This window comes from Solea senegalensis, unplaced genomic scaffold, assembly GCF_019176455.1.
Source record: "Solea senegalensis isolate Sse05_10M unplaced genomic scaffold, IFAPA_SoseM_1 scf7180000014563, whole genome shotgun sequence".
Taxonomy (NCBI): Eukaryota; Metazoa; Chordata; class Actinopteri; order Pleuronectiformes; family Soleidae; genus Solea; species Solea senegalensis.
Genome location: NW_025321076.1, coordinates 1 through 27,139, shown reverse-complemented (window position 1 = coordinate 27,139; position 27,139 = coordinate 1). Strand labels below are relative to the sequence as shown.

The window sequence follows — 27,139 nt, the reverse complement described above, 5'->3', positions numbered from 1 at the left end:
ATTCTGTGTCATTAATGCGTGTTATGTATTAAAGGCACTGAACTGTATGAAAAGTACAAAATGACCATGTAATTAATGATAATAGTTATCAAAATGAATTAATATCAAAACATTTTCTTATTTACACATTTAAACTATAGAGTTGGGACTCTCCAGGTCCCTCGTGAGTTAATTAAATAACCATCGGTGGGCGGTGACATTGATTTTGAATTTTAAAGTTATCAAATTTATTTGATCAAATCCATAATTTCACAAAAATTTGCCTCAGAAATCCAGAACTCTATTTAAGCTTCATGCATCTATGGAAACATTCAAAACAACTGAAAACAATTGGATTATTATTATTAGTTTGGACACAAGTGATCAATTTATAATAAAGGGAATTATGACGCAAGTAATAATCAATAAAACAGTGTTTCAGTCATTTTAAAATAACTGCTATGTTTGAGATGGGAGTCAAAGGTCACTTAAATCAGAATTAACGCATGCAAAAATATAAACTGAGCTTTAGAAACGGGGGGGGCACAAGGTTAAAGGTCAACACCGTTGATTGACAGTGACTCTGACTGTGGGCGGACAGGAGAGTGTGCACATGTAACGAAACCTTCATCGTCATAAATTTCTCCCCGGACAATTAACGCCGGCCGTTAACAAGCCGCGCTGTAATTGGCTGGATCGAGATACAAATTTACAGCCCCTCCCCCCCCGTCCTGTGTGTGTGTGTGTGTGTGTGGACTTTGGTCCATTTCTCAGTGGCGGACATCTTTATTTAAAGGCCCGACGGAGCCCAAATGAACCAACAAGCTATTGACAAAGCATCAGTCGGCGATAATGAGCTGTTAGTTAGAGCAGTAAACACGTCACATTAACACACACACACAGAGTGATTAAGGCTGGACGAGGAGGAGGAGGAGGAGGAGGAGGAGGAAGACCAGAGGAGAAGCCGAGGCTGTGAAACAATGACAGATTGGTGACGTCTAATTTTTTACCAGGCTAGGTCGACCACTAACAGGCTCACTACTTCCTCTACTCCTTCCCTTCCTACTCTGTGTGTGTGTGTGTGTGTGTGAGAGAGCTTAAATGAATGTTGAAGGTAAATCAATATTGGGGACTTGGTTAGTGGATGAGAGCTGGATCAGACTGGCTGCAAAGAAAGAAGGAAATTACAAAAACAGGGAGAGTGAGAGCCAGTATGTGAGCAGAGGACGCTAGGTTTTCTGTGTTTACACGATAAAAAAATGTTCTTAAATGTTATATAGTCATGTTTTTTTGAGAGTAAGAACAAAGTATTTGGTGAATAATCACAGTATCCAATGAGATATTCTGTCAAAGGCTAACTGGCAACCAGCTATTATACCATTTAGCCTGTTTTTGGCTAAGTATCTTAAGATTAGATTTTAATTTATTGATCGCACACTGGGGGAAATTCACAAGTACTACACTATGATATAAAATAATCAATATACAAAAAATAAACTATGACTGCACACAGTCATGATAGGGCCCTCGCCCCAAAAAGCTAGACCCAAACATTTAAGTCTAAGATGTGGCTAAATGATGCTAACGCTCGCTTGTCTCATTCCAGTTTCCCCAGAAACTCTTCACAAGTCAGGTTATAACAGTGGTTGATGTTAGCGTTATAGCTAGCGTTTGCATAGACAGTTTGCTAGTTGGTAGTTGATGGACATTTTCAAAGGAATGTTGTGATTTTTGACCAAAATATATTTATTTTTATCATGGAAACATAGCAGCTTAGCTTCTGAAGGACAACACTGTGTGCACGACTTATTTAAGTGGACACAAAAAAGATGGAACTACACAAAAACCCAGTAAGAGTTGCAATCTTGATTTGCAAACTCGGCATGAAACTTCCTACTCGTAACTGGGAAATTAGGGACTTGGTGATCATTTGCAAATGATTAACTTTATAATGTAAGCTAACAAGCACAGCTAACTACCTCAAAGATAAAAGGTCCACTCCTCTTGTCAACACTACAAAAATCTGCTCCCTTGAATGTTTTTAAAACACCAGTGTGGATTGAACAGGCCTTGACAGTTTCCTGTCCCGTGACAGTGTCCTGTCCATCCACATCCTCTGGTCCCTCTGTCATCACCCGTCCCTCCGTCCTTAGGCTCAATCTCCGTCTCCCCTACATTTCCCTCCTCGCGATATGAAAACATCAATCTATACTCTGCTGTATAGACTACTGTACACCCCCCCCTCTCCCTGGGTGGACAGCTCTCATTCATCACACGCTGCTGCTGTATGCCAACAACACCGATCCATCTTTCAATTTCATAATAGCAAGAGGAGAGGAGGGGGAGGGGGGGAGAAAAACAACAAACTGTATGGGAGTAGACAAAAGACCACAACAAAAAAGCCAAAGAAGTGAGGAACAGTAGAAGATAAGTGAAGTTCTGCACCACAGGCAGTTTGAGGCTCAGTAATAAAACCACTTAAAGGTTCACTCACTTTTGGTCTGGTGAAGTCCTGGGTCAGGCTTGAGCTTCAACTCAGAACAGAACCTTTACTTGGTAGGTGACGAGGTGCGGGCCGTGCCCTATCGACAGGTACCGTGACGATGCGACGACAATGAATGACGTCATGGAACGCGATACAGTAGACAACAAAGGAGGACATCCAGCAGCTCTTTTTTTTGTCCTGCTCCGTTTGTCTCAACAACAACAACAACAACACGTCAAGATCTGAACGAGAACAGACTGCGATGACTGAGATGAAGTACCACCAAGGGACCCTGATCGTACTCTGGTATCCCAAGGGAAGGGTGCCAAAGAATGGAACGGTTCAATCCACCCCAACGCACCTTAAAAGTTCCTCAACACGGTTCACAGTTCCTCCTGGATTCTTCCTCTCATCTCCTCTGAGGTAGGAACTCCAACAAGAATCACTGCCAGGTGGTTGTTTGCCTGCTGTTTGATCGACAGCTCCACACGCTTCAAAATATTTGAACCTTTGACCACAATCTAAATCGGAAAATTTCAAAGGATTCACACTAGACGTTCTTGAGGCATCATGTTCAGAAGAATGGTACGAAGACCAAATGTCTTTGCTCACAAGCAGAGGTAGAAAAACACTTGTTTCACTCCGGAATATTCAAAAATATACACCGTGTACTACATTTCTCTGATACTACTCAGTGCATCATGATGTGGGGGGTGGAGTGGCTTAGTGGTTAAGACCGGAACCCTGTGTGTGTGAAAGACATCATGTTCGCAAGTTCGACTCCACCCTTGGCTGATTGTACTCAATTCCATTGTAAGTCGCTTTGGATAAAAACATTACATGACATGTAATGTCATGTAATCATGATGTTTCTGCTGGGGAATCGTACTCGTTAACTCTGTCTCTGCAATAAAAACGTCTTCACTTAGCAGGGCTTCAAGGTCCAAAGTAATCAAAGCCAACACACACCAAGTTAAGAAGCTGTGAAAATTAAGAGGTAAATTAAGAGGTAATAAACGACAACATTTTCGACGCTACTCAAATGCAACGGGGGAGAGTGGCTACCAAAATAAAGGCTTGATGAAAACAGTCATCTTTACTTGAATACTTGACTTTTAAAGATAAGAAAAGAAGCAAAGTTTAAGGAGATCAATTAAATCTTGAGTTTGAGTTTTTCATCTGATGACACAGGGGTTGGGTTGTTTGTGTGTGTGTGTGTGTGTGTGTGTGTGTGTGTGTGCGGTGAGTCCACACAGGTGAGCTGGACCACTGTGTACCGGCCCAGCTAAGCAGTAACATGCTCCACGGCCTATCAGTGAGTGCACAGGCTCTGTCACCGGGCGGATGCCCCCAGAGGCGGCCAATCAGAGCTCGGGAGCAGCAGGACGGAAGAACAGCTCTGCTTAGTGCAGGTTTGATGCCCACCAAGGTCCAACGCTGCAGGCACACTGTGGCACCGCCTGTGTGTGTGTCTGTGTGTGTGTGTGTGCGTGTGTGTGTGAGTGTGAGTGTGTCTGTGTGTGTGTCTGTGTGTGTGTGTCAGGGCCAAGCTCCTTAAGGTGTCAAGCTTGGCGGACGAAAATCAATTCCATCTCTACCCCTCAGCTCAAATCCAGCGCTGAACTTTATACTTTTGTCTGACTTATAGTTGTAGAATGTTGAAGGAGCAAGGTTCAGGTTCCGAGCGTCTATTTATAATTTCATTTTTTACAAAAACAGGTTTGTAATAAAGTAAGTGAATGAAACTGGGAGTTAAAGAAGGAAAAGAGTGAATATTAAACCATTATCTTTTAGATTTCAGGCACAATAATTGTGACACGTTTTGAGTATTCCTGGTTTTAGGTTTCATCACACACACACGTACACGTACACACTCGATCATGTTATTAATGATGTAAAATGTTACATTCTTTTCATCATTGTCTTTCTTCGGACACTTAACTTCCATTTATGCTGCAGAAGCTCCTGCGATAAAGTGCACAAATACACAATTTCATCGCGCATCGCGATACATTAGAGTGAAAATTGTGAATTTCCATTATCGCGATAACAATAAATGGTAAAAGGGGGAAATTGTTAGTATGTGTGAAAATCACAACATTCCCTGACTCTGACCTAACACACATATTCTCTAAACACAGTGATTCCAAACACTGGGTCGGGACCCACAGATGGGTCGCGGGAGATTGTTTTTGGGTCCCCAAACTAATTTGCACACATTTTTCCTAACTTTTACTTAAGATTTATGTGTATATGTTTAAAATGACATGCCCAAAATAAAATGTTTCTTACTTAATTACCAAAAAATAATGGGTTTACTACTTAAAAACTATATTAGCTTAACTAATCACAAATTATATTGATTTTGGGTGACAACTGTTTGCCGTCTTTATCCCTTCTGTTAACATATTTTTGTTGCCAAAAGGATTTGGCATGCGTACTTCTCATTACCATAACTCCTATCACCATTTGCGATACCTAGAAAATCCAAAAACGACCAGAAAGCAGAGAAATAGAGCTTTGTGTGCATATACTTGTCATAATGGCAGCCCTCAGGAAGTCTGCAGAACGACTGTCCAATCACAGACGAGATTCACCAGCGCGTCAGCGTCTCAGTACCGTAATTCCCAAACAGTTGTATAACAATTGTACAGCAAATAAATCCAGGTGGATGAGCAGGTTCTTTAAATGTATAGAAAGTTTGGGAAACTCGAATAAACATGCACTTTTTGTGCAATAGATTTTTTTTAGCGGCGACTTATCCGACGTAATGAACGAGGCCAGTCACGGGGTCAGAGATCATCAACGTTATGAGGGACCTTAAAATGTCAATAACAATCTGTCCGAAACAAAAGGTAACGATTCAAAGCTAAGCTTGGAGAGTCCGACCGTCAGAACCCAAAAGCAGCAGCGCAGGCGGGGGTTTTCCTGAAGAGTGTGGAAGAATGGCGGCGCAGTGCGGAGCCGAGCATTGGAGCAGGAAAATTAAAAGGTGAAACAAGATTATAGAAAAATAAAAGGGGGGCACAAAGAGAGGGAAAAATCAATAACAATATCAGCTCCACTCCGGCTACTGCCGTGTGTTCCACAACCAGCGACTTTCACCAGGCTCCTCCAAAGAGCACAGTGTCGACGCTTTAATGACATATAACCAAAATGTCAAATATGTTTGTAAGAATATAGAAATAGAAAACACAAGGAACTCAAGGTGCTGAAGGGTCTCAGAGGGTTGAGCTGCTGTCCAGAATGTGAAGATACTGCACAAGTGCCTGACACCTGGATTCTCTTAAATGTCCATCAGGGGGCGACGTCATTGGTTTGTATGTAAATTCACGAAAAAATTACCCCCTACTTTTCACGATTTAAACACTTTCCAGAAGGATTCATGATCTCGGTCACCAACGCTACCTTCAACTCAGTCGTGAGACAAGTCGTGAGAACACTGTTACTAAGCGACTGCTAGTTATCTGCGAGTCAAGTGAACATAAAGCAAGGAATGACATAATCATCTTCAGTAGTTCAGTAGTAGCTGTGGGCGACTGGACTTTCTCGAATTGATTTGAAGACATTTCACACTCTCGTCCAAGAGGCTTCTTCAGTTCAACTAGTGGGAAGAACCAGGTATTTAACCAGGTGTTTAACCAGGTGTTTAACCAGGTGTTTAACCAGGTGTTTAACCAGGTGTTTAACAAGGTGTTTAACCAGGTTCTAGGCTGATACCAGTCAAGAGAGTTGTGAAATTGAACCGTGCAGATCGTTCACCCCTCCCAGTTTCAGGTTGCCCAGAAGGTTTATTCCCCAACTTTTCTCCACTTTAATCTTCAGTTTTATGAGGAAAATGATATTTTCCAACCCAGATAATAGTGTTTCAGCCTCTCCAGACAAATCTCCAATCTACACTTACATGTGTGCCTGGCCAGTGAGTAGTTGGACGACCCTCCGCTCGTCAGGCCGAAGCCCTCGGGAGCCTGTCCACCGGTGCGCGCCCGCGTCAGACCCTTGGGCGGCTCGATCTCAGCCCCGAACTCGGCCCCGATGACGCCCAGCAGCACGATGGCGGTGGCCTGTTTGCGGCGCTCCTCGTAGGAGTTGGAGATCTTCTTGGCGTTCGGCGGAAGGTTGGACAGACAACCTGGTGTAGAGACAGAGACAGAGACGAGTAAATGAGTAGATTTTTAACACAACGTCTGACTCTACCACCTGCAGAGAATTTTTATGTCTTTGACAAATGTGTCGTTAACAGCTTCATACGTTCATAAATAGTCTAAAATGACTGTATCAGACGTAATATCGGTATCGTCCCATCCTGAGATTAAAGTGTGCACGTGTGTGTGTGTTGGACACGCCCCCAGAATCTCAAAAGATTACAAACCTCATTTTAAAACAATTAACAAATTAACTTTGGATGGAAAAGTGTCCAGAGAGACATTTTCCTTGTGTCTGAGTCAGACACTTTTATTTTGAAAGGACATGAAGATACTACACATCTGTGTGTGTGTGTGTGTTTTCTTTCATCAGACACTGAACAAGGAGTGTGTGTGGATCTTTTTTTTATATCTTTTTCTTGTCTTTTCACAGTGAAAGGTGGTTAACAGGAAACAGCAGGCGTGAGTCTCCAGTGAGCTGATAACAACTGAACAGGCACACGTCCATTGTCCTGGTATTAACCATCACACACACACACACACACACACACACCGACTGCGCTGTGACTACACACTCTGGCACATGTCTTATTGTCCAGCTTAAGGCCTTTAGTCACAGCGCAGTCCGTGTGTGTGTGTGTTTGTGTGTGTGTGTGTGTGTCCCTTCATTCAACCCCAAAATAACCTCTTTTGAGTGTGTGTGTGTGTGTGTGTACAAGAGTGAACACAGTGGGGAGGTACAGCAGCTCAGAGGGGGATACACACACACACGTGTGCGGGTGTGTGTGTGTAAATGCAGAAAGAGGGCGGAGCTCTGTCCTCACCTTGGATCAAAGCAGTGTGTTCCTGTATTTGTTGCCTCTTTAGGACCCTTTATTTTTTCTGTCATAAACAGGGACCTTGTCAGGACCAGTGAGTCCTCGGAGAACAATTTATAATTTTCCAACATAAAACAAATTGCAAAAGCTGTAATATAATATTTTTATTGCAAATAATGAGATTTATATGAATTAATACATGTAATATATAAAATTGTTATATTTGCATTATAAAAAAACACAATAGTTCATATTTCGACGTATTCTATGGTAAATTTCTCTTGTTTTTTTAATCTATGACTCAAAAAATACTGACAGTGCTTACACTGTAAATATCAACCTCATACTTTTATTTTATATAATTTTTAGTTATTACTTAATGTCAATATAAGGGCTGAATGATTTTTTATACAAATAATTGCGATTACTTTGACTGAGATTGATATGAGAATGGTCATTTTTACAATATTATTCTCATTTGAATGAATCATTTAAAATGATCAGTGTGTGATATTTTGTGCAGATCTGTGACAAACAAAGATGTTTTCTTTCAGTTTATAGAACATGATCAAGTGAATAGATCAAGAAAATGATTATAAATATATAATGTATAAATTCTATTGTATTTACTTGTTACCTGACTGTCTTTGCTGCTGTAACAATGTAAATCCCCGAATAAAAGGTTTATGTTATCAAAACTCTGTGTAATTATAACTCTGTGAAGTCTGGATACAGGTTCACATAAATCTCTGTGCAAAAGCCTTTAGGGATGAGTTTTACAGTACGAGAAAATTGTAATATTTCTGAAGATTCTTCCTCAGTCCATTCCTAGACCCCCTCCTCCTGCTCCTCCTGCACCTCCTGCACCTCCTGCCCTCCATATTTCCATACTATATCCTGGTGCTCTTTATAATGAGATTGCTAAAGGCCAGCTGTCATTTGGAAGAAGGCCCGGCGGCCAGCTCTGATAAATGGATTACAGACAGGCATCCATACCTCGGGCCAGACTGGGCCAGTAGATAACAGCATTAGAGATAGAGACTCCCGAGAAGAATGACTAAAAAGTTGGGATTTACAGAGAGTGGAGGGGGGAGGAGAGGAGACGGGGACAGTGGAGAGGAAGACGGACGGATGGACGGAGAGATCTGCAGGTCTCAGAGACAACATCGCAAATAAAACTGGTTCAACAGAATCAATAGTCAGTGATGGGACTCTCCTCCCCGCACTTGATTAGGTCTTGCTGCTTGCGTGTGGACACCCAGAAAAACAGGGTTCAACCACTCAACAAGAAGATTAACTCATAAAATCTACATTAGCTCGAGTCAACGATGTCTTAAGACGACATTCCCCACTTAATCTTTCCCGGTTGCGAGTGGAAACTTAAGTTTACGTTGGTTTGTACATCATTTTCTCTCCCACACCAAATTCCATAGAGAAAATAGGTGTTTTTAGCAGGAAGTGACACAGGAGCTGTTGGTCTACAATTCCATTGTAAGTCGCTTTGGATAAAATTTCACGTCTGCTAAATGACATGTATTATTGTCATGTATTGCTCGTTTAACAAGTTTGTGTCACTCAGGCAAATGTGAATGAGGGATTCAAACACACAAACGTCACTAAATAACACTATTTAAGTCACTGACGGAGGCGGCAGTGGATCGACAACTGCTGTGAGCTGTGACGTCAAAAACGCCGATTTTCTCTGTGGACTTTGGTGTGGGAGAGGGAGTGACTTGGCAAAGAGACTGTGTGGCGTGAGTGTGTCAATGCTTTTGTGTGCGTGCGTGTGTGTGTGTGTGTGTGTGTTCACTGCACAGAATCAATAACAGAGACTATTTTGATGATGGGTGATTGAGTGGCCTTTGCTTCAGGCTTCACCAAAAAAAAAAAAGAGAGAGAGACTTCAGCCACTTAACAAAAGACTTGACTAATAAAGTCTTCATCAGCTTAAGTCAACGATATCTTAAGACAAGATTTTCTACTTTATCTTTTCTTTATCTCTTCCTTGGTTTCCTGCTGATCATTTGATACTTTTTTGCCAATAAGGTGAATCACAATGAAGGACTTTAAATGCCGAATTGACAACACATCGTATTTAAAGTCACTGATGGAGACGGGGGTGGATCATTAACTCCTTAATAAAAGCCACTTAATAAAAGACTTGACTAGTAATGTCTACATCAGCTAAGTCAACATTTGTCACTTTATCTTTTCTTTATCTCTCCCCTTTTGCGACAGGAAAATTAAGTTTGTCTTTCTTTATAAAACCGTTCACTCTCCCACACCAAACTCCATAGAGAAAATGAGTGTTTTTAGCAGGCAGTGACACAGGAGCCGCTGCTCTACCGCTGCTTATTTGATAAGTTTATGTCACGGAGGTCAATTTAACTGAACGACTCTTTAACACCAAAGTGAAAAAAGAACACATTTAAACATATAGAATGAGGCAGCAGTGGACTAACACCAACTGTGTGCTGTGATGTCTAATTGATGATTTTCTCTATGGAGTTTGGTGTGAGGGAGTGAAACGTCAGAAACGTCCGTCCTGCAGCGAAATGAAGCTGTGAACATATTCTTCAGGTGTCGCAGACTTAAGCTGACATTGATCATTTCATTTAACAGTGGGTGTCTTCTGTATAGAGTCCAGCGCCCCCTGCTGGCTGCTCATTTGCTTCCAAAAAACGTCAAAAAAAAAAACATGGTTTATAATACTTTCCTGTGTTTTAACTGCTGAATATTTCCTTTGAGAAGAAAGTGAACGTCCTGAAGGTTTGAGTCAGGATGAATCGAGGTCGATTAAAAATGATGCACAGGTTTCTTAATAAATAAATAAAGAAGAATCCTTCACATGATGAAGGACCTCCATGAAGTTTCATGAGTCGTCAGCAGCAGCAGGTAGCATCACTTCCTGTGTGTGTGTGTGTGTGTGTGTGTGTGTGTGTGTGTGTGTGTGGACAGGACTGATTGATTTTTGAAGCGTATTGATCGGCTTCCTTCACGCGGCAGATCTATTGTAATAACATTGTATCTAAATCCTATTTGTTGGCCAACCTGCTCCCAAACATAACCCAATAAACTAAAGTTGGGGAGGGAGGAGCAGCGTGTGTGTGTGTGTGTGTGTGTGTGTGTGTGTGTGTGTGTGTGTGTGCTCTGCTAAATCTTCATCCCAAAAAAAAAAAACCCATAGAAATGGATTGGGATAAAAAGGCTTTCTGGCTGAAATGACATTATCTATAAAGGAAGGAATCTATTTAAAAGAAGAAGAGGACAGAGTGGTGTAATGCAACGACCTGTGGAGTCCACACAATTATGAAATCTAAAATATCGCGTTGTCATTTAAACAGAAACAAAAGGAGAAATACAGAAACAGAAATTTTAGCACAAAATATTATATTATTATATTATTATATAAATATGGTATATTATAAAATATCATATTTGACATATTTCTGAAGAGTCGTGGCTTCGTTTGATGATAATGAGTTGGAGATTTTAGTTTTCAAGGTATTTCAAGCCACTCACGAGAAATAATAATGATTTGTTTTTTTCATTTACACATTTCCCTCGTTTAATAACGTAGATTTACCAATAAAACTGGATGTTGTTGCTGGGATTTTTCTAAAAATAATTATATAAATGATACAAAACCAACTCTTTCCCCCCTTCCTTTACTCTAAATGCATAATTTAAATGTATCTTTTGCAAATAAAAATACACAAATACATTTATGTTAAATGTTTTTAACATAAAAATCATATAAATATATATAGAGAGAGCATGTTCAGTTTTTATATTAAAGTTGTCCATATGTTATTTCATTTTGGAATTTGTTCATTTTCAAAGTTGAAAATGTGAATTGTTTTGTTTTTAATCATTGTGAACTGTGTAGTCTGTAACTCTTTTACTTTGAAATTCTGTCAAATATCATCATGAATAATAGTTATTGTTTTATCTTCATGGAACATTGTGCTAACATTTGAAGATAATTAACCACATTGTTTGTAACACTGATCTGTTTTTATGGTTCTGTGTGATTTGGACAACTTCAAGTCCCACCCTCTATTTAAAGTCCCGCCCTCTTTTAGGCCGTCCCACCCCCCCTTTGATTAAAAAAAATAAAAAAAAGTGGATTAAGACTCCACTGCTCTGTTGGGCCAACAGTAACGTGTTCAGATGGTCTGATTGTGCTTCTAGGCTGTGTTTTTAAGTTCAAGCTGGTGCTGAATGATTTTGAATCTAATTTGCGATTATTTTTGACAGGGGTTGACAGCAACATGTTCACGATATCAGAGGGCAAACGGTCATTTTAACGTCATTAATCTCATTTTGATATGAAAGAAAGATGTTCTCTTCAGTCTGTAGAAGATGTTAAATAAAGTTTAAGACATTAATTCATCTGAAAATGATATTGTGACTCACATTTTGGGCTTTAACAAATTGTAAATTGCAGTACGCCGTGTTCTGATTTCCATAAAATCTCGATTAAAGTCGTTCAAGTTTGAACTTTTCCCTCAACAAAAGAACTGTAAGGGAAAAAGAGAGCAGAGCGATGATGGAGCAGTGACAGCAGAAGGTCACTGTCCTCTCTGCTGCTTCTTCTTCTACAAACTTCTCCTCAGTTTGTTTGTGGCCTCTCATGCCGCCGCCCCTCTGACCCCTCCTCCTCCTCCTCCTCCTCCTCCTCGTCTACAGTCTAATTGAGCGGTGTGTGTGTGTGTGTGTGTGTGCACAGATAGCTCTTCTGTCTGTGTCTTAAGAAGGTAAAATACACTTAACCTTCACGTGGACTCGCTCGTGTCTCTCTCTGGAAGGACGGATGGACGGACGGCGAGCGGGTTTTTTCGGGACTGGAATCTTTTCCCTCTATCAACTTAATTGTGTTTTCAATTATTTTCCCCCGCAGATTTTCTGTCTCGTGACATTTGCAGTAAGGACAGAGCTCACTCTGCTGCTCGTCCTCTCGTCTTCTGTCTCGTAGAGTCTTTTTAAACCTCTCCCCTTCTCTCTCACACGTCTTAAGCGTCCATCCTTCTCTCTCTCTCTCTCTCTCTTCCCTCCATCGTTCTCACATAAGCTTCCCGCTGATATTGATCCCCACGCTCGGTCCCCGGTGAACGGGTTTTACCAGTCGTCTCCCATTGATTACCAATGGAGGCGGAGCTGGGGTGCATGATGGGAAGCTGGCGAGGCTGCGGTCCTTGAGGGGAAACATGGGAACGTTGTTGGGCTTCATTTATTATTTATTTATGTTTGTTTACAACTTCAGTTCATTTGCATCGCTGCAAAAATATAATTACTTTTGATTATTGGCTTTTTTTTTTAGCTTGTTTACAGATCTTACAATTACCGTTAATTAGAGGGAGTCGTAATTACCTACTTTTTTTACTACAGTAAAATGTTGATTTACCATTCACTCATCTATTTTCATAAATCTATTAATCTGTCATTGATTGGTCTGTAAAATGTCCCAGAACTGATTATAACGATGTTCTTAAACGTCCACAAATCAAAATTTAATCAGTTTTAATGATTTATTTTTGTCTTCTTGGGGCAAAGATACCAGAAAATATTCAAATTTAAGCCTCAAAATGTCTTTTTTGCTTATTTTAACCATAAAAGAGCCAGAAAGTGTTCTTTTTGTCCATTTTTCCAGAATAACTTTCAGTATCTGGAAGTTATTTACAATTTACCACTCGTTAAAACAGTGTATTAAGAGTTTGAAATGAAGAAAAACACTGTAGTTGTACACGAACACCAGATTTTCGCGTGTTAAATTTGAAATGTGAACACTATGAAAGTGGAGTGGAAACTGTAAACACGGTGTTTTGGTTCATAAGGACACTCTTTAATATTAATAATAATAACATCGATAACGATGGAAAACCCCGGTGTAAATAAAGTTTCTTCTGTATAAACGCGCTGAATGAGTGACTTCCTGTTGTTGAGTGAATGAAGAGCGACAGCAGGTTGTTTTCAACGTGAGGTTAATTGGTCAAGAGCTGACCCCAATCACACACTCTGTGTGTGTGTGTGTGTGTGTGATATTGATTACTGCTCCTCAAACAAAGAAATCAGCTCTGCTCCTCTCTCTCTCCTCTCACTCCCTCCCTTTGTTCAGCGTCCTTTCATCCTCACCTCCTTCACTTCCCTTTTCATCCTTAATCTACTTTTTCCTTCTTCTTCTTCCTTCCACTTTTCCCTCCGTCCTAAACCTCTCCCCACTTCTCACCTCCCTCTCTCCCTCCCTCATTATTTCCTTCCTCTCTTGGACTTAGAATAAAGGATCAGATCATTAAGGTACAGTATCATTCTGTACTTTACGTTCAGTGTAATAACGAACATGTAGATTGGGACGGACGTTTTGAGCAAAAATCCTCGTTGAAAATCACTCATTTCATCCTACGAATGATCCTCTTTCCCCTCGATCCTAGCCCTTCCTCACTTTCCACCTTTAGCCCTTCATTATTTCCTTCCTCTCTTGGATTTATTAAGGTTGGGTATCATTAGCGGTTGAATCAACACCATATGTGCGGTACTTTACGTTCTCTGTAAGAACAAAAACGTAGTTTAAGACGTGAGAAAAACCAGAGCTGAGTCTTTCAGTTCTCACTTCAGAGGTGGAGTAATTCACGATTCATGATTCTCTGAGGTCAGGAACGGACATTTCAAGCAAAAATCCTCGATTTTATCTGACGATCATCAGCAGTCGTCTTAGCTCACGCTCACTCTTTTCCACCAGCATTTAGCACCAGTTGATTTAACGTTCACTGAAAAAAAAGTACCATCAAAAGTACAAGTGACAAATTGCGATAAATCACTTTCCATAATTGGGTTAAACAATGAATGAGATAAAAACAAGAAACCAAAAATTAATTATCTCTTGTGAGAAATTAAAAAAAAGTGTGATTCCTGGAAACCCATAATTTACAGTTCATGATTTTATTCACTTAAAAATGTTAAATATAACGTACGTATCCTGTCTGTGACGTAAAAAACAAACAAGTTTTTTTAGAGATATTTTAATCTTTTTAAGTTTTAAACCGATATTTACAATTATCGTGATAATGACGTGGAACTGTCTTGGTCAGAGTAATGCTACATACAATTTTAATATGTTGCTATGATCATTATTGACGTTCAACGCTTTTTAAAATCAGTTTATCTATTTTCCCATTTTTAAGTGAGAAAAACAAGAGTCGTAAAAATAAGAGCACAATAAATCCTGTGGTCCAGCAATGACAGAAAAGATGCAGGCGCCCCCTTGTGGCAAAAGTTACGCTATATTTGTTGCGATTAATGACGTATTATTGGATATCAACAAACACGCCTAGATCCCCCGATATACGACTAAAACCGAAGACACAAACTGAACAAGCTGCTGCCTCCTCGACTTCTATGCTAGCGCCCCCTACAGCTATTATTTATACTGCACACAAATGTGAGAGACTGGCCAACATCGTTGCCTCACTGGTTCATAACGGAGGATAAAGTGAGAGAGAAATGACTGAATGAAGTTAAGTCTGTCATTTTAATCCGACGACTTCCTCTCTCATAATTCAGTGACTCAAACCCTGAGGTGTGTTTCATATTTTCACGTCATCCGTGATCAATTATGCGTTTGTTTCACAGTTTAATTCAGTAATCTGACAGCTCTCTCTCCTTTTTAATCCCGCCGTGTTCTCGTCACTGTCACGTTCTCTGGACGTTTCATTTTTCCCTCTTCTCTCGTGGACGTGGCTCCATCACGACGCGTTTCTTCATAAAGAAGGGATTAGTTTTTATTAAAGGCTCCGCGGCTCAGACTCTGTGACGCGATTCGATTTCTGCTCCGACAAATTAAACGAGAGAAAAGAAAATGGTCTTTCCATCACAGAGAGAGAGAAAGAACAAAAATCCTGATGAATAATTAAAACATTACAAGTTAATTTCTTCATTATATTCTTAGGTGTTGGATTGATGATAAAAGCTGCAGAATGTAAAATATAAAGACATCTATTTCATTGAAATCATTGTCAAACGTGTTTCTCAGTGGGGTTTTTTACTAATTAAATTCACTTTCTCTGATTTCTGGTTTCTTTTTTCCTTTTTTGGGTTGTGGACAAAAACAAGACGCTGAGCAACAATATTTTTATATTTTTTAGGACATTTTATGGACCAAACAACAATAAATAATCCAAATCAGGTGAAAATGAAACAATGATGTCATAGGCTGCTGGAATGGATTTCCATCTCTCTTAATTCAAGGATGGTATTTTTCCGTCATAATTATTATGAATAAAAAGACATAAATAGCTTCATTTATGATGAAAGGTAGGTACAGAGATAATCCCGTTATTCTTCTCAAACCTCAGCCTCAGAGACAGAGAGATATTATTATAATATACTGATCCTCCACTGTCTCCGCATACAGCTGCTTAAATACTTTTTAAAATGTAATATTTATGTTTTTTCATGTATTCAGATTCAGCCCAGACACTAAAACTACAGTGAAAAGTGTCAGGTTTGTGTTTTATTGCTGGTTAAATGTTAATATCAACAATAACACACACGTCACGCGTGTAAAACATAGGTGAGACGTCGCGTGAGAGCCAGACCTGATGATAATAACAATAATAATAATAATAATAACAATAATAATAATAACAGTATGAATCAGCAGCAGGATGATACTGAGGAGAGAGAGAGAGGCTGCAGACGCACAAACACACTGTTGATTTGTCTGCAGACAGAATTCCCCGCGTCTCCCGTCTCTGTCCCCATTATCTCATTTCCATTTAAGCCGATTACACAAGTGTGTGTATTCTGTTTTTACGACTGTGTGTCTGTGTGTGTGTGTGTGTGTGTGTGTGTGTGTGGCGAGTGGAGGATCCACGTCTCTGAGGTGAAAACCGAGCTCGGCCCTGATCAATGTGACCAAGTATTAACATCTGAATCTGCCCACAGGCCTAAACATCCCTCACTCACCCACTCACCCGCCGTCTGCCTGCCTGATTATCTGCTGGATATGAATTTGAGACTTTCACAGGTTGTTTATTATTCATAGTACAAAAACAGTCACTGTCTCTACATGAGAGGACAAGGACGAGGACTTTTTAAACGACAACAATCTCAGAATCTGCGTAGATTGTTGTGTAGACTTCGCAAAAACTGACGAAACTCGCACTGAAACTTCCACAGATTTCCTGGAATGTGCAGCAGAAGGAATTCAATGTCACTTCACGACCACTAGTGGGCCTACGTGATCACATGACCTCTGACTGGCATCCTCCCTGTCACACAGGTTAGCCGAGCGTGGTTGTGCAAATTGAGAGAAAACATCTTTGTCTTTGCGTCTATAAGCAATAATTAATATCACATTTTTAAAGGAGATTGATTTAACGAGCGTTATCTGTTGTTGTTTTTTGCCCATATCGCCCACCGTGTAAAATATTGACATTTTTCTGCGATCACAATTATTCCACACAAAAAAATAGATGTTTTGTATTTTGGACTAATTGTTCACAACTTGAACTATATTTTTGTACGTGAGTGAAGTACCGATAAATAGTTCTACAATTTTGTACCAAACCCTATTTTAAAGGTAGAGCTTCTAGTACTGGTTTCAGTTTAAACTAGATCGTTTGATTCTGTACCGATATCAGTCCAACATAACTTATTCATGCTAATGTGCCGCTAACACATTAGCACAAATATGCTAACATGCTCCAATCGTGCGACAAATATTCCGCTTCCATAAAGAAGACATTCAAATTGTAATTTTTAACAGTCTGTGCTGAGTGAAGTATTAAAGCGATATTTAGCATTTTGGGAATCGTATCAGATTTCACCTTTTTTATTTTTTTACCCCCGATATCCGACCAGTAACTAACCGATATTGAGTACTGATATCATAATCAATACACAACCATATGCAGTAGAGCCGAGTACTGTTGAGGAATTGGCGATATGATACACATCGCGATTAAAGGAGTGAGATTGCGATATTTGCAATGTATGAGGATAATATAAATATGGTGACATATTACAACATATTTATATATACAGTATATTACAAAAACAACTTGTATGAACTCTGTACAGTTTTGTCTAGTGAGCGAGTGGAAGGAGGAGAGATTCAAAAACATTACAGCTACAAAAAAGAACAACTTATTAAATAAAAACATTAAAATATAACGGCATAAAATATTGCGATGTTTCCCTACAACACATCTTCTGTACTGAACCGCAGACTCCAATAAAGACACGATAAAAACCATTCCTGCACATTTATAACATTCATACAATAACATCACTGCCTCACAGTGTGTGTGTGTGTGTAATAAAATAATATAAGCACACACCAGCTGGGACACACACACACACACACACACACACACACACACACACACAATGACCAGAAAACAATGGCAGAATCCGCTGTGATCATTCATCTCTCCATAAGTTCAATCTGTTGTGAGCAGAAACGCGATCCTGACCCAAACGACCTCCACGCTCCGCCATTAGATTAACGGGGGAGGCTAGCGTTTCAGCTAACCAAATCACAGCGGGGCTAATGACACAAGAGAGGTGAGGGTCAGCGTGACCTTTCACCTCTGACCTTTATCTGTGCCGCTGTGGACCCCCCTCGCAACTGATGGACGAGGTGAGGCGAGGGGAGGGGAGGGGGAGTTTGTTCGTTTGCTGCCGATGAGGCGACTCTTCTTCATTCAGAACAACACAAAACAATAGAGAACCTTATCCGACGTTAAACCCAAATTATAATCCGAGTCTGGATTATGTTAGTTTATCTGTTACACAGAGATCAGCTTTATTTATGAGTTCCATCACAACCACAGCAACGTTAACACAACTTCCAATATTGGGAGGCGGGGCCTGTGTCCAGCAGTGACCTTTGACCAGAGGCAGATGAGACCCCGCCCCCCCCCCTCAGTTATTGAGCTCAGTCTTCCCTCTAGTGTAGAAACACGTTACTGACGCTCACTCTGTCATTTTCATGTGAGAAACTGGAAACAGATTATTTACCTGAATCACTGATCGATTAGAAAATATGTTATCACAGATTTTACATCTGATTAAGTCTTCAAACACACACATCATTTTTAAACTCATACTATCAAAATGAACACACTGCAATTCATTTCAAATATTTAACATTGTCAAGGGTTTACTGGCAGAAACTGAATAAACTTTTGATAAATCTGCTTTTATAAGTGTTTTATCGCTTTAAAGGAAAACTAATTTCGTTTTTCAAAAGCCGCCATCTTGTGTCCCCGTGTTTCTACAGAAGCCCGAGTGGACAAAACAAGCCAGAGCACGCGTTTCACGCTTTGAGGCAAAAACTAACAAAGAAGAGATGACATTCTTTTTGGTACGCGAAGGCCACCGCAGCTCCCGTAGTAGATAAAAAAGGGGGAGAAGTGGGCGGAGCAATGTGCAGTGTCACCACTAGATGTCACTAATTCTTACACACGAGACCTTTAAGGCAACTAACGCAGCTGCTTTTGGATTTACTAGGAGGAGGGAGCAAAAAGATGGAAAACATTGTCTGATCGACTCAGTTCGAAATAAAAAAAAAAAAACGTAGCGTAATGTTCGTTCATTTCTAAATTCTCCTTATTCTACATGAAGTCATTTTATGTTTAAATGCGGGATATCACGAGCTTTTGAAATAAAACATGCGATTAATCACAGCTAATTCTTTAATTTTTGGGGGGGGGTTTAATCAATTGACAGCTGTAATATTTATATTCATGGGCATCAGTAAATATTGCCAAACTTTTTTAACCACTGCAGAAGTTGGAGGTTGTGTTATCCTTCCGTCTGTCACACTTAAAGGTAAATGGACCAGAAAGGTGTTTTTCTCTGCGCGCGTGTGTGTGTGTGTGTGTGTGTGTGTGTGTGTTTCTACCTGTACTGCAGGTGAGGAGAATAACTTCTCACTTCATGAGCATGTGTGACACACTAAACACCAAACTGCTTTTAACACCATGCGGGTCAAAGTACACACACACACACACACACTTAACGTTTAGAGTCACTGGAGCAACACCCTTAAAGCCAGCAGCACATGAAAGATAAATGACTTCTGAATGTTTCTTAAAAACAAAAACCAGACCAGATAAAGGCTCATACTCTCCTGCACCAAACCCCATAGAGAAAACCATTGATTTTAGGTCACAGGGACACAGGAGCCGCTGGTCTACTGCTGCCTCTTACGTTTTTGTCACTCGGTTAAATCTGAAAAAAGGTTTTCAAACACCAAAGTCACACAATAATAACATTAGAACTCAGTAACGTAGGCGGCAGTGGATCAACACCTCCTGTGTGCCGCGATGCTAAAATCGCTGATTTTCTCTATGGAGAACACTTTGGTGTGGGAAACATCAACCTGTGTTTCCTACTGATAAAAACACCTCAACTATCCCTTTAACAGTAAATGTATAGAACGTACTCAAACCACAGTCTTTCTCTCTCCTACCTGCTGTGATGTCATCATCAGTGACGTCCATTTCCTCCTCAGGAGCCTTGGTTTCCACTGGTTGGGCATCAGGAGGGGGCGGAGCTTGAGGAGAGGACTCTGTGGTTGTCCCAGCTGTGGAGAAAGAGAGAGATTTGAGTTAATGTTATATATTATATATATGTGTGTGTGTGTGTGTGTGTGGTCACAGGAGACAGAGTGAGCAGGAGGCTAATGATTATAGCGCCTTATAATCAGGCTAACTGTCCTGGTTAAGCAGCTAATAAGGGTTTATTGGCGCCTGCTCGTTATCTAAGGGATTAATTGAAACACACACACTATATTTAGTGTTTTCATTTAGCCTTTATCTCCCCTTTGCCAATTAAGTGTGGCTTTTCATTAGCGGGCCTGCGCTAATGAATGAAGCGACGGAGGGAAACGGAGCTGATGCTGCGCTAATCTCCGAGAAAACAGCCTCATTAATGAAACGCACGCACGCACACACACACACACACACACACACACACACACACACACGGACACACACGCACACACAGAAACACACAGACACACACACACAAGTTTCCATAACTTCAGAGGACATTGCGTTGACTTTCATTCATTTTCTGGAGACTTACTCTAACCTTAACCATAACCATAACTTGTACTGACCTTAACCCTGAACCCTGACCTCAGTCTAACTGTAAAACACGTCTTAACCTTAAAATGTAGTCATTTACGTTATGGGTGAGTTTTGATTTTTGTCCCCATAATGTGACAACATAAGGAATATCAGGTGTACACACACACACACGAGTTAATGACAAGCTATTATAACAGTTAGTTTAATTACATTGATTAATCCTCGTTACCACTGAGCTCCATGTTCCAATTAACCTGCTCTCTCTCTCTCTCTCTCTCACACACACACACACCTGATAGTATAACTTTTATATTACACACACACACACACCTGATAGTATAATGACTTTATATTACACACACACACACACACACACACACACACACACACACACACACACACACACACACACACACACACACACACACACACACACACACACACACACACACACACACACACACACACACACACACGAACAGCAGAGCATCCGTCTCGCATGTTTACGTGATAAAAACTTAATTGGACTTGAATGAGTGATGCTTCTGTGTGTGTGTGTGTGTGTGTGTGTGTGTGTGTGAGTCTCAGTTCAGCCGCAGTTCATGAACCACGGAACATCAGCCATCAGGGAGCCAATCAGCACGCAGCAAGCGTGCTGATTGGCTGTGATTGGCTGTCAAGAAGATGTAAACAAAAAAAACTGGAATATGCAGGAGACTAATGACGCTTTTCCACTATTCAGTTCCAGCACGGCACGGCTCGACTATACTCGGTCACGTTGTTTTTCCATGACATCATAGCTCCTCCTCAGCGTGGGAGGAGTCGTCATAGCAACGGCAGTATGAAACTGCGGTGACGCGGTTTTAAACGCGACACAAACATACAAACAATTGGCTTGTAAAACGGTTGTTTTGGATGTAACTGAATCATTAGAATCAGATGATTTAAAAAGAATCGTTCAGTACTTCCTGCGTGAACTGAAATACCGCTGAACGTTGGGACGTGATTCGGCTCACAATCGATAGCTTCTGTTCAATATTGTAGATTAACGCATGTTTTTTAAAGTCTTTATAACTGATCGACAGATCGACATCGTTCGCTTTGATTCTCATGTCGGAAGTCGCGCTCATGACTCTTCCAGTGACGACGCTCTCAGTCTGTCGACGTCCCATTTTATAGAAACTTTCCCACTTCTGAGCAAAAATGTATGTTAGTGTGTCCATGAGACGACATCAGGATTCTGCTGCATTCCATTTACATCGGAAGTCGGCAAGTTGAAAAGTCGGGAAAAAAACATGGAAACTAACGTATCTCAGGCTAGACATTGTTAGCAACACCAGTCGATCACAACCAAGGTCGATGAGGTTGATCCCAGTTTCCGAGTTCCGACTACAAATGGAACACACCATTATGTACATGTAACTTTAAAAGTACCAGGTACGAAATCTAAATGAAATGAATCGTAATGTGTGATAGAGTTTTGGTTAAAACCGGACTCAATAAAACCGATATCAAACAAGAATCGGTCATCGGAAACGCTGTCGAAAACCAGATATTGATCCAGATATTGATCCTCCACGTGATTCTACAGAAAATCCTGCTTATAGCACCTTTAAAAGACGAGACTGTGAGGAAGTTATTATGATGTTGTGCAGGTTTATATCACACACGCACGCACAGGCCTATAACTCAGCTGTCCTGGCCAAGGGGAGGAGAAGGAGAGAGAGGAGATACGGGAGATGGGGAAGAAAAAGAAGAGGGGGAGGATGACAGGGAGGCAGAGACGAGAGAGGAGGGAGGGGAGGAGACACTCTGCCCTGCTCCAAGGTCAAGCTTGTCATGTCAGCCATGACACATAGCTCCCAGCATGCCTTGTTAACCTCCAGGACCTCCTCCTCTCCTCAGTCTGTTGCTGGATCTCCTCTTCCCTCTTTAATTCCTCATTTCCACTGGTCAAAATGACACGGTCTTAATCCCGAGTCTGAACAGGTTTTTAATCAGCGTTCAGTCACATGACACAAGATTTTACCATTTTATTATTGTTTTGTTACATTTTTACTGATTTTATGTTTTAGACCTTTTATAACTCAGCCAATCAAAGTTTTATATTTAGATTTAAGACGTGTACCCAGTATTTCAGGGGCAAAAAGGACAAGGTCTCATTTATGACTTTTGTCTTTACTCAATTTCTACGGCATAAATAAACAGTATCTTCATTTATGTAGTTTTTAACTTTAACTTTCATCCACACAGACAAGGGAAAACTAGAAGGAAGTCAGGAAGGAGGAAAGGATGAAAATGAAGGCAGGATAGAGCACAAGGGAAGGGAAGGTGACGAGGGAAATAAGATCATTACACCTGAAATGATTTGCTTTAAAGAATCATTGAATGTAACTCTATATATATATATATATATATATATATATATATATAGTATATCAAAAGGAAGGCAGGGCAAAAAGGGAAGGAGAGAAAGGAAGGAAAAAAGAGAAGAGAAGAGGAAAAGATGGTAAAGGAGAGGTGATGAGGGACTGATGCAACAATGACAAAGGTAACGAGGAGAAAAGAGGAGGAAAGGTCACATCTCCTACAACAGCAGCTTGACGTGGGGTGCATCAAAGCATGGAGGGAAACAATAAAGTTTAAAAAAAAAAGGAGAAGAGGAAGTGATCACTGCCGCTGAGTGATCAAAGAAACAGCTGCTTCTCTCACACTGTTTGACCCTGAGAGCGTGTGTGTGTGTGTTCATGCGAGCGCACGCCGCACAATACTGGAGACTTTGTTTAATCGAGTGTGTGTGAACACGAGTGTGTTAAGTGTGTGTGTGTGTGTGTGTGTGTGTGTGTCCCTGGGTGGACTCTCCTCGTCGCTGCCTCGTCGTCTCCCTGCTGCTCAGAGATTAAAGCCTCTGGTTGTATCGTGCGTGTGCATGGGCGTGTGCGTGGCTGGTAGTTTTGTCACACCTGCTGTGAACTTCCTCAAGTGTTCAGCTTGTGTGAATCCAAAGTGTCACGTCACCCGTGTGTCGTTTAGTGAACCGCTCACTCGCCCGCACCAAAGCCCATAGAGAAAAATCAGCGTTTTTAAGCTCACGGGGGACACAGGGGCTGCTGGTCTGCTGCTGCCTCCTGTGGTCACTTTGTGTCACTGTGGCGAATCAACAACAAATTGTTGAAACACAGAAGTCGTAAAATAACACTTTTTCTCTATGGAGTTTGGTGCGGGAGAGTGAACGGTTTATAAACTCCAGCTTCCAGGTGGAAAAGTTTGTCACACACTGAGATAACAGGGCAGAATGTTGCAGACTTAAGCTGACATGGATTTTATAACCTTTGACCTTTTTTTAAATGAGATAAAATCAGTTTTTCCTTGAGTAAACAATGTTTAAATGTATCTGGTTTATTATGTGGCTACGATAATGACAGTTCTTCTGTGCAGGTTTCCCTCACTCCGGGGATAAGCGCCATCACCAGGTGTCATGAAGTAGTGACACTAGTGAGTCACACGAGCGGGAATCCTATTCAAATCACTGGATTTGTCTTCTTTTATTTAAAAATGGGATCATTTGTCCTGCAGGGTGACCTGCAGGGTTTATGTGACGTTAAGATGAGGCGTTCAGGAGAATTTGTGAACAAACACAACAAAAGGTCAACAGGATAAAAGTAGAGTTTGAAGGAAACATGTGGCTGAGGTTCAGGATCAAGAGGGAGACTTCCCTCGGGGACCCACACACATTCCCTGACTCTCCCCATGATGTTCCAGGATTTCCAGGACTAGCAGGAGTCATCTTACTGTCTGTTTCAGTCCTGCTGTGCAGCACGCAGATCAAATTCAATGACCCTTTAACCTCTCTCTCGCTCTCTCTCTCTGTGTTCCCTCCCCTCCCTCCCCCCAGCTCTCCATCCTTCCTCATCCCCCGAGGTCACCGCTCCATCACTCCCACCATCTCCCCTGCCTGCGGTACTGCTGTGGTAACACAACACGGACTGGTGCCCGTTTCTATGGTAACAGTTCCCCTGAGAAACCCCCTCAGCATCCTCAGCAACCATGACTCCTACACACACACACACACACAGCATTTTAGAGGGCTGTTTCTAGTAAAAGAAGGTGGAGATTCACCTTTCTTCCCATCAGCAGGTCTAACTATAGACAGAGAGACACAGAGGGAGAGAGAGAGGGACTAGGAAATACATAGAGCTACAGACAGATAGATGAAATTTAAAAACACACACACACAAAACACACACACACACACACACACACACACACACACATATTTTTTCAAATTGGGTTTGTTTGATAGACATTCGGGGGAAAAAAAGACGATTTTAGCTGCTTAACAAAAGGCTGGCTTAATAAAATGTACACCAACAACACATTCACCATTTCATTTCACTATTACACAATCATTTCTGAGTGGAAAATCAAGTTAGTGTGACTTCCAAAGTTGTTCACACTCCCTGCACCAAAGTCCATTGAGAAAACGAGCGTTTTAAGGCTCACAGGGACACAGGGACACGGGGAACCAACAATTTCCAAACACCAAGGTTACCCAGTGGCACATCTGAAGTGACTGATGGAGGCTGCAGTGGATCAACATCCACCCCGTGTGCTGTAATGAAAAATCATTCATTTTCTCTATGGGGTTTGGTGCAGGGCAGCAAGCGCTGCTTTACAAAGTGACCCGAACCTCATTTAGCTGGTGAGAAAAGGCTGTTTAACAGCAGTGAACACAGTCTGAAGACAGCGTGGAATTAAAAATGACTCACGTGAGCTGACCATGTCCACATACTGAGGCAGGTACAGAGCCCACGCGTCGATGGTGTCCTTGCGTCCTGATTGGCCGATTCGTCTCAACTCGGCCAACAGGAGAGCTTGTGCTGCCTCTCGTACCTGAGAGAGAGAGGGAGGGAGGGAGGGAGGGAGAGGGAGAGAGAGAGGAGAAGAGGTCTTTAGAAACATTTTTATCATTAATAAGACGTAAACAGCAGGTGAGGACATTTTGTCAGGATGTTTCAGCATTAGGACTTGGTTTGAGTGACAGGGTTGGAACCAGGTTTATGTTAGGGTTAGAGATTTAGTTGTGTACAAGAACATTCTTGTATTTGTTGCCTCTTTAGGACCTTTTTTCTGGCATAAACACTGACCCTTTTATCCAAGACCAGTTGTCCTCTTGAGGGCCAACATCTGGTTCTAATGAGGTACAACTTAAATTTCTGAAGCTTGGTTCAGATTAAGATTAGCACTAGGGATTAACAGTGAGAGGTAGGTATTTGTTGCCTCTTTAGGACCTTTATCAGGACCAGTAGTCCTCATGGAGGGCAAAACGTGGTTCCAATGAGCAAGAACTTCATTTCTGAGGAACTGGATAAGTTTAAGACTAAGATTTAAAATTGTGGTTGGGTTAAGGTTAGGGTTAGGGTTAGTCATTCACTGGTTATGGTTAAAGTTAAGGGTAATGCTTTCTTTAGGTTGTCCTCAGAGCTTTAATGAGACTTTTTCAGGCTTAAGACCTGGTTTTATGGTGAAGGTTGGACATTGAATTGTGATGGATAAGGTTAAGGGGCATGTCTATGTGTGAGAGAATGTTACCTCCAAACAGCGGTCCTGCCATCTCCTCGCCAACATCTCCAGCAGAGGAGGTCTGTACTTGTCCAGGCCGAGGAGGTCGGGGAGCATCACACAGTGCATGGCTGCCAGCTGGCTCCAACCTGAACACACACACACACACACACACAGACTCAGAGTTAGAGGAGACTGTAGTGAAGGTCATGCTCATACACAAACCTCACCGCTGTCACATTCAACTCTAAATTCAACCGATTTTTTGTACAAATGTGCAGAGAAACGTTGACAGACGACAAACATCAGGGATTAGCCGTGTGTTCCAGTTGCCCCTGAATGAGTTCACAATCTGGAATTGCAACTTCAGGGGGCGCTCCGTTTAAAACTGTCTACTGAGAAAATGACGACCTGCGAACACAACTGGAAGGTTCTCCAAGTGATATGACAGCAACTTGTCAACAGACATTCCTATCAACCATCTTAGGAAGGTTGAGATGATGCTAAAAGCTAACTGACGACAGTTTGCATTGTTAAATGTTTCAATATAGTTAAATTCATTATGATTTCATGATTTGGGGGTGGAGTGGCTCAGTGGTTAAGACCGGTACCCTGTGTGCGAAAGACATCATGGTCACAATGGTCACAAGTTCGACTCCACCCCTGGCTGATTGTGCTCAATTCCATTGTAAGTCGCTTTAGATAAAAGCGTCTGCAAAATAACATGTAATGTAACGTAATTTCCGTCCGTTTTGCTTAAATAAGCTGTTAAAAAAAAACATGTTTCTATATGACAGCAGTGGGTTTTTCGGTCACATTCACAGTAACTTCATACTTACACAATCCTCATGAACACACACACACTAACAAGAGTTCAACAACATGATGGGAAAAGTACTGACATGGTTACTTCCAGTCTTGGTTAGAGTTCCGTTGTTATTTCTGCTAACCAGAGCTGAGGGGCAGATGTACCAACGTGTTGTAGACGGCATTCTGTCGCAACGAGGCCCGGTTTTAACGTAGAAGAAAACCACAGACAAATCTGGTTTT

The 27,139-nt window shown here is 41.2% G+C and overlaps 1 protein-coding gene across 1 annotated transcript in view; it reads right to left on the bottom strand.

Annotated features, from left to right (window-relative positions):
- Window positions 1-26,715, bottom strand: part of LOC122761318 (WD repeat-containing protein 7) — a 45,916-nt gene extending 19,201 nt beyond the window's left edge. Inside the window, exons 1-4 of the mRNA XM_044016510.1 lie at window positions 26,120-26,715; window positions 25,297-25,420; window positions 19,906-20,019; window positions 6,369-6,596 (exon numbers count right to left, since the gene is read on the bottom strand). Of these exons, the coding sequence (XP_043872445.1) occupies window positions 6,369-6,596; window positions 19,906-20,019; window positions 25,297-25,420; window positions 26,120-26,218 (565 nt within the window). The 5' untranslated portion in view covers window positions 26,219-26,715. The remainder of the gene's footprint in view (window positions 1-6,368; window positions 6,597-19,905; window positions 20,020-25,296; window positions 25,421-26,119) is intronic.
- Between the last annotated feature and the right edge of the window lie 424 nt (window positions 26,716-27,139).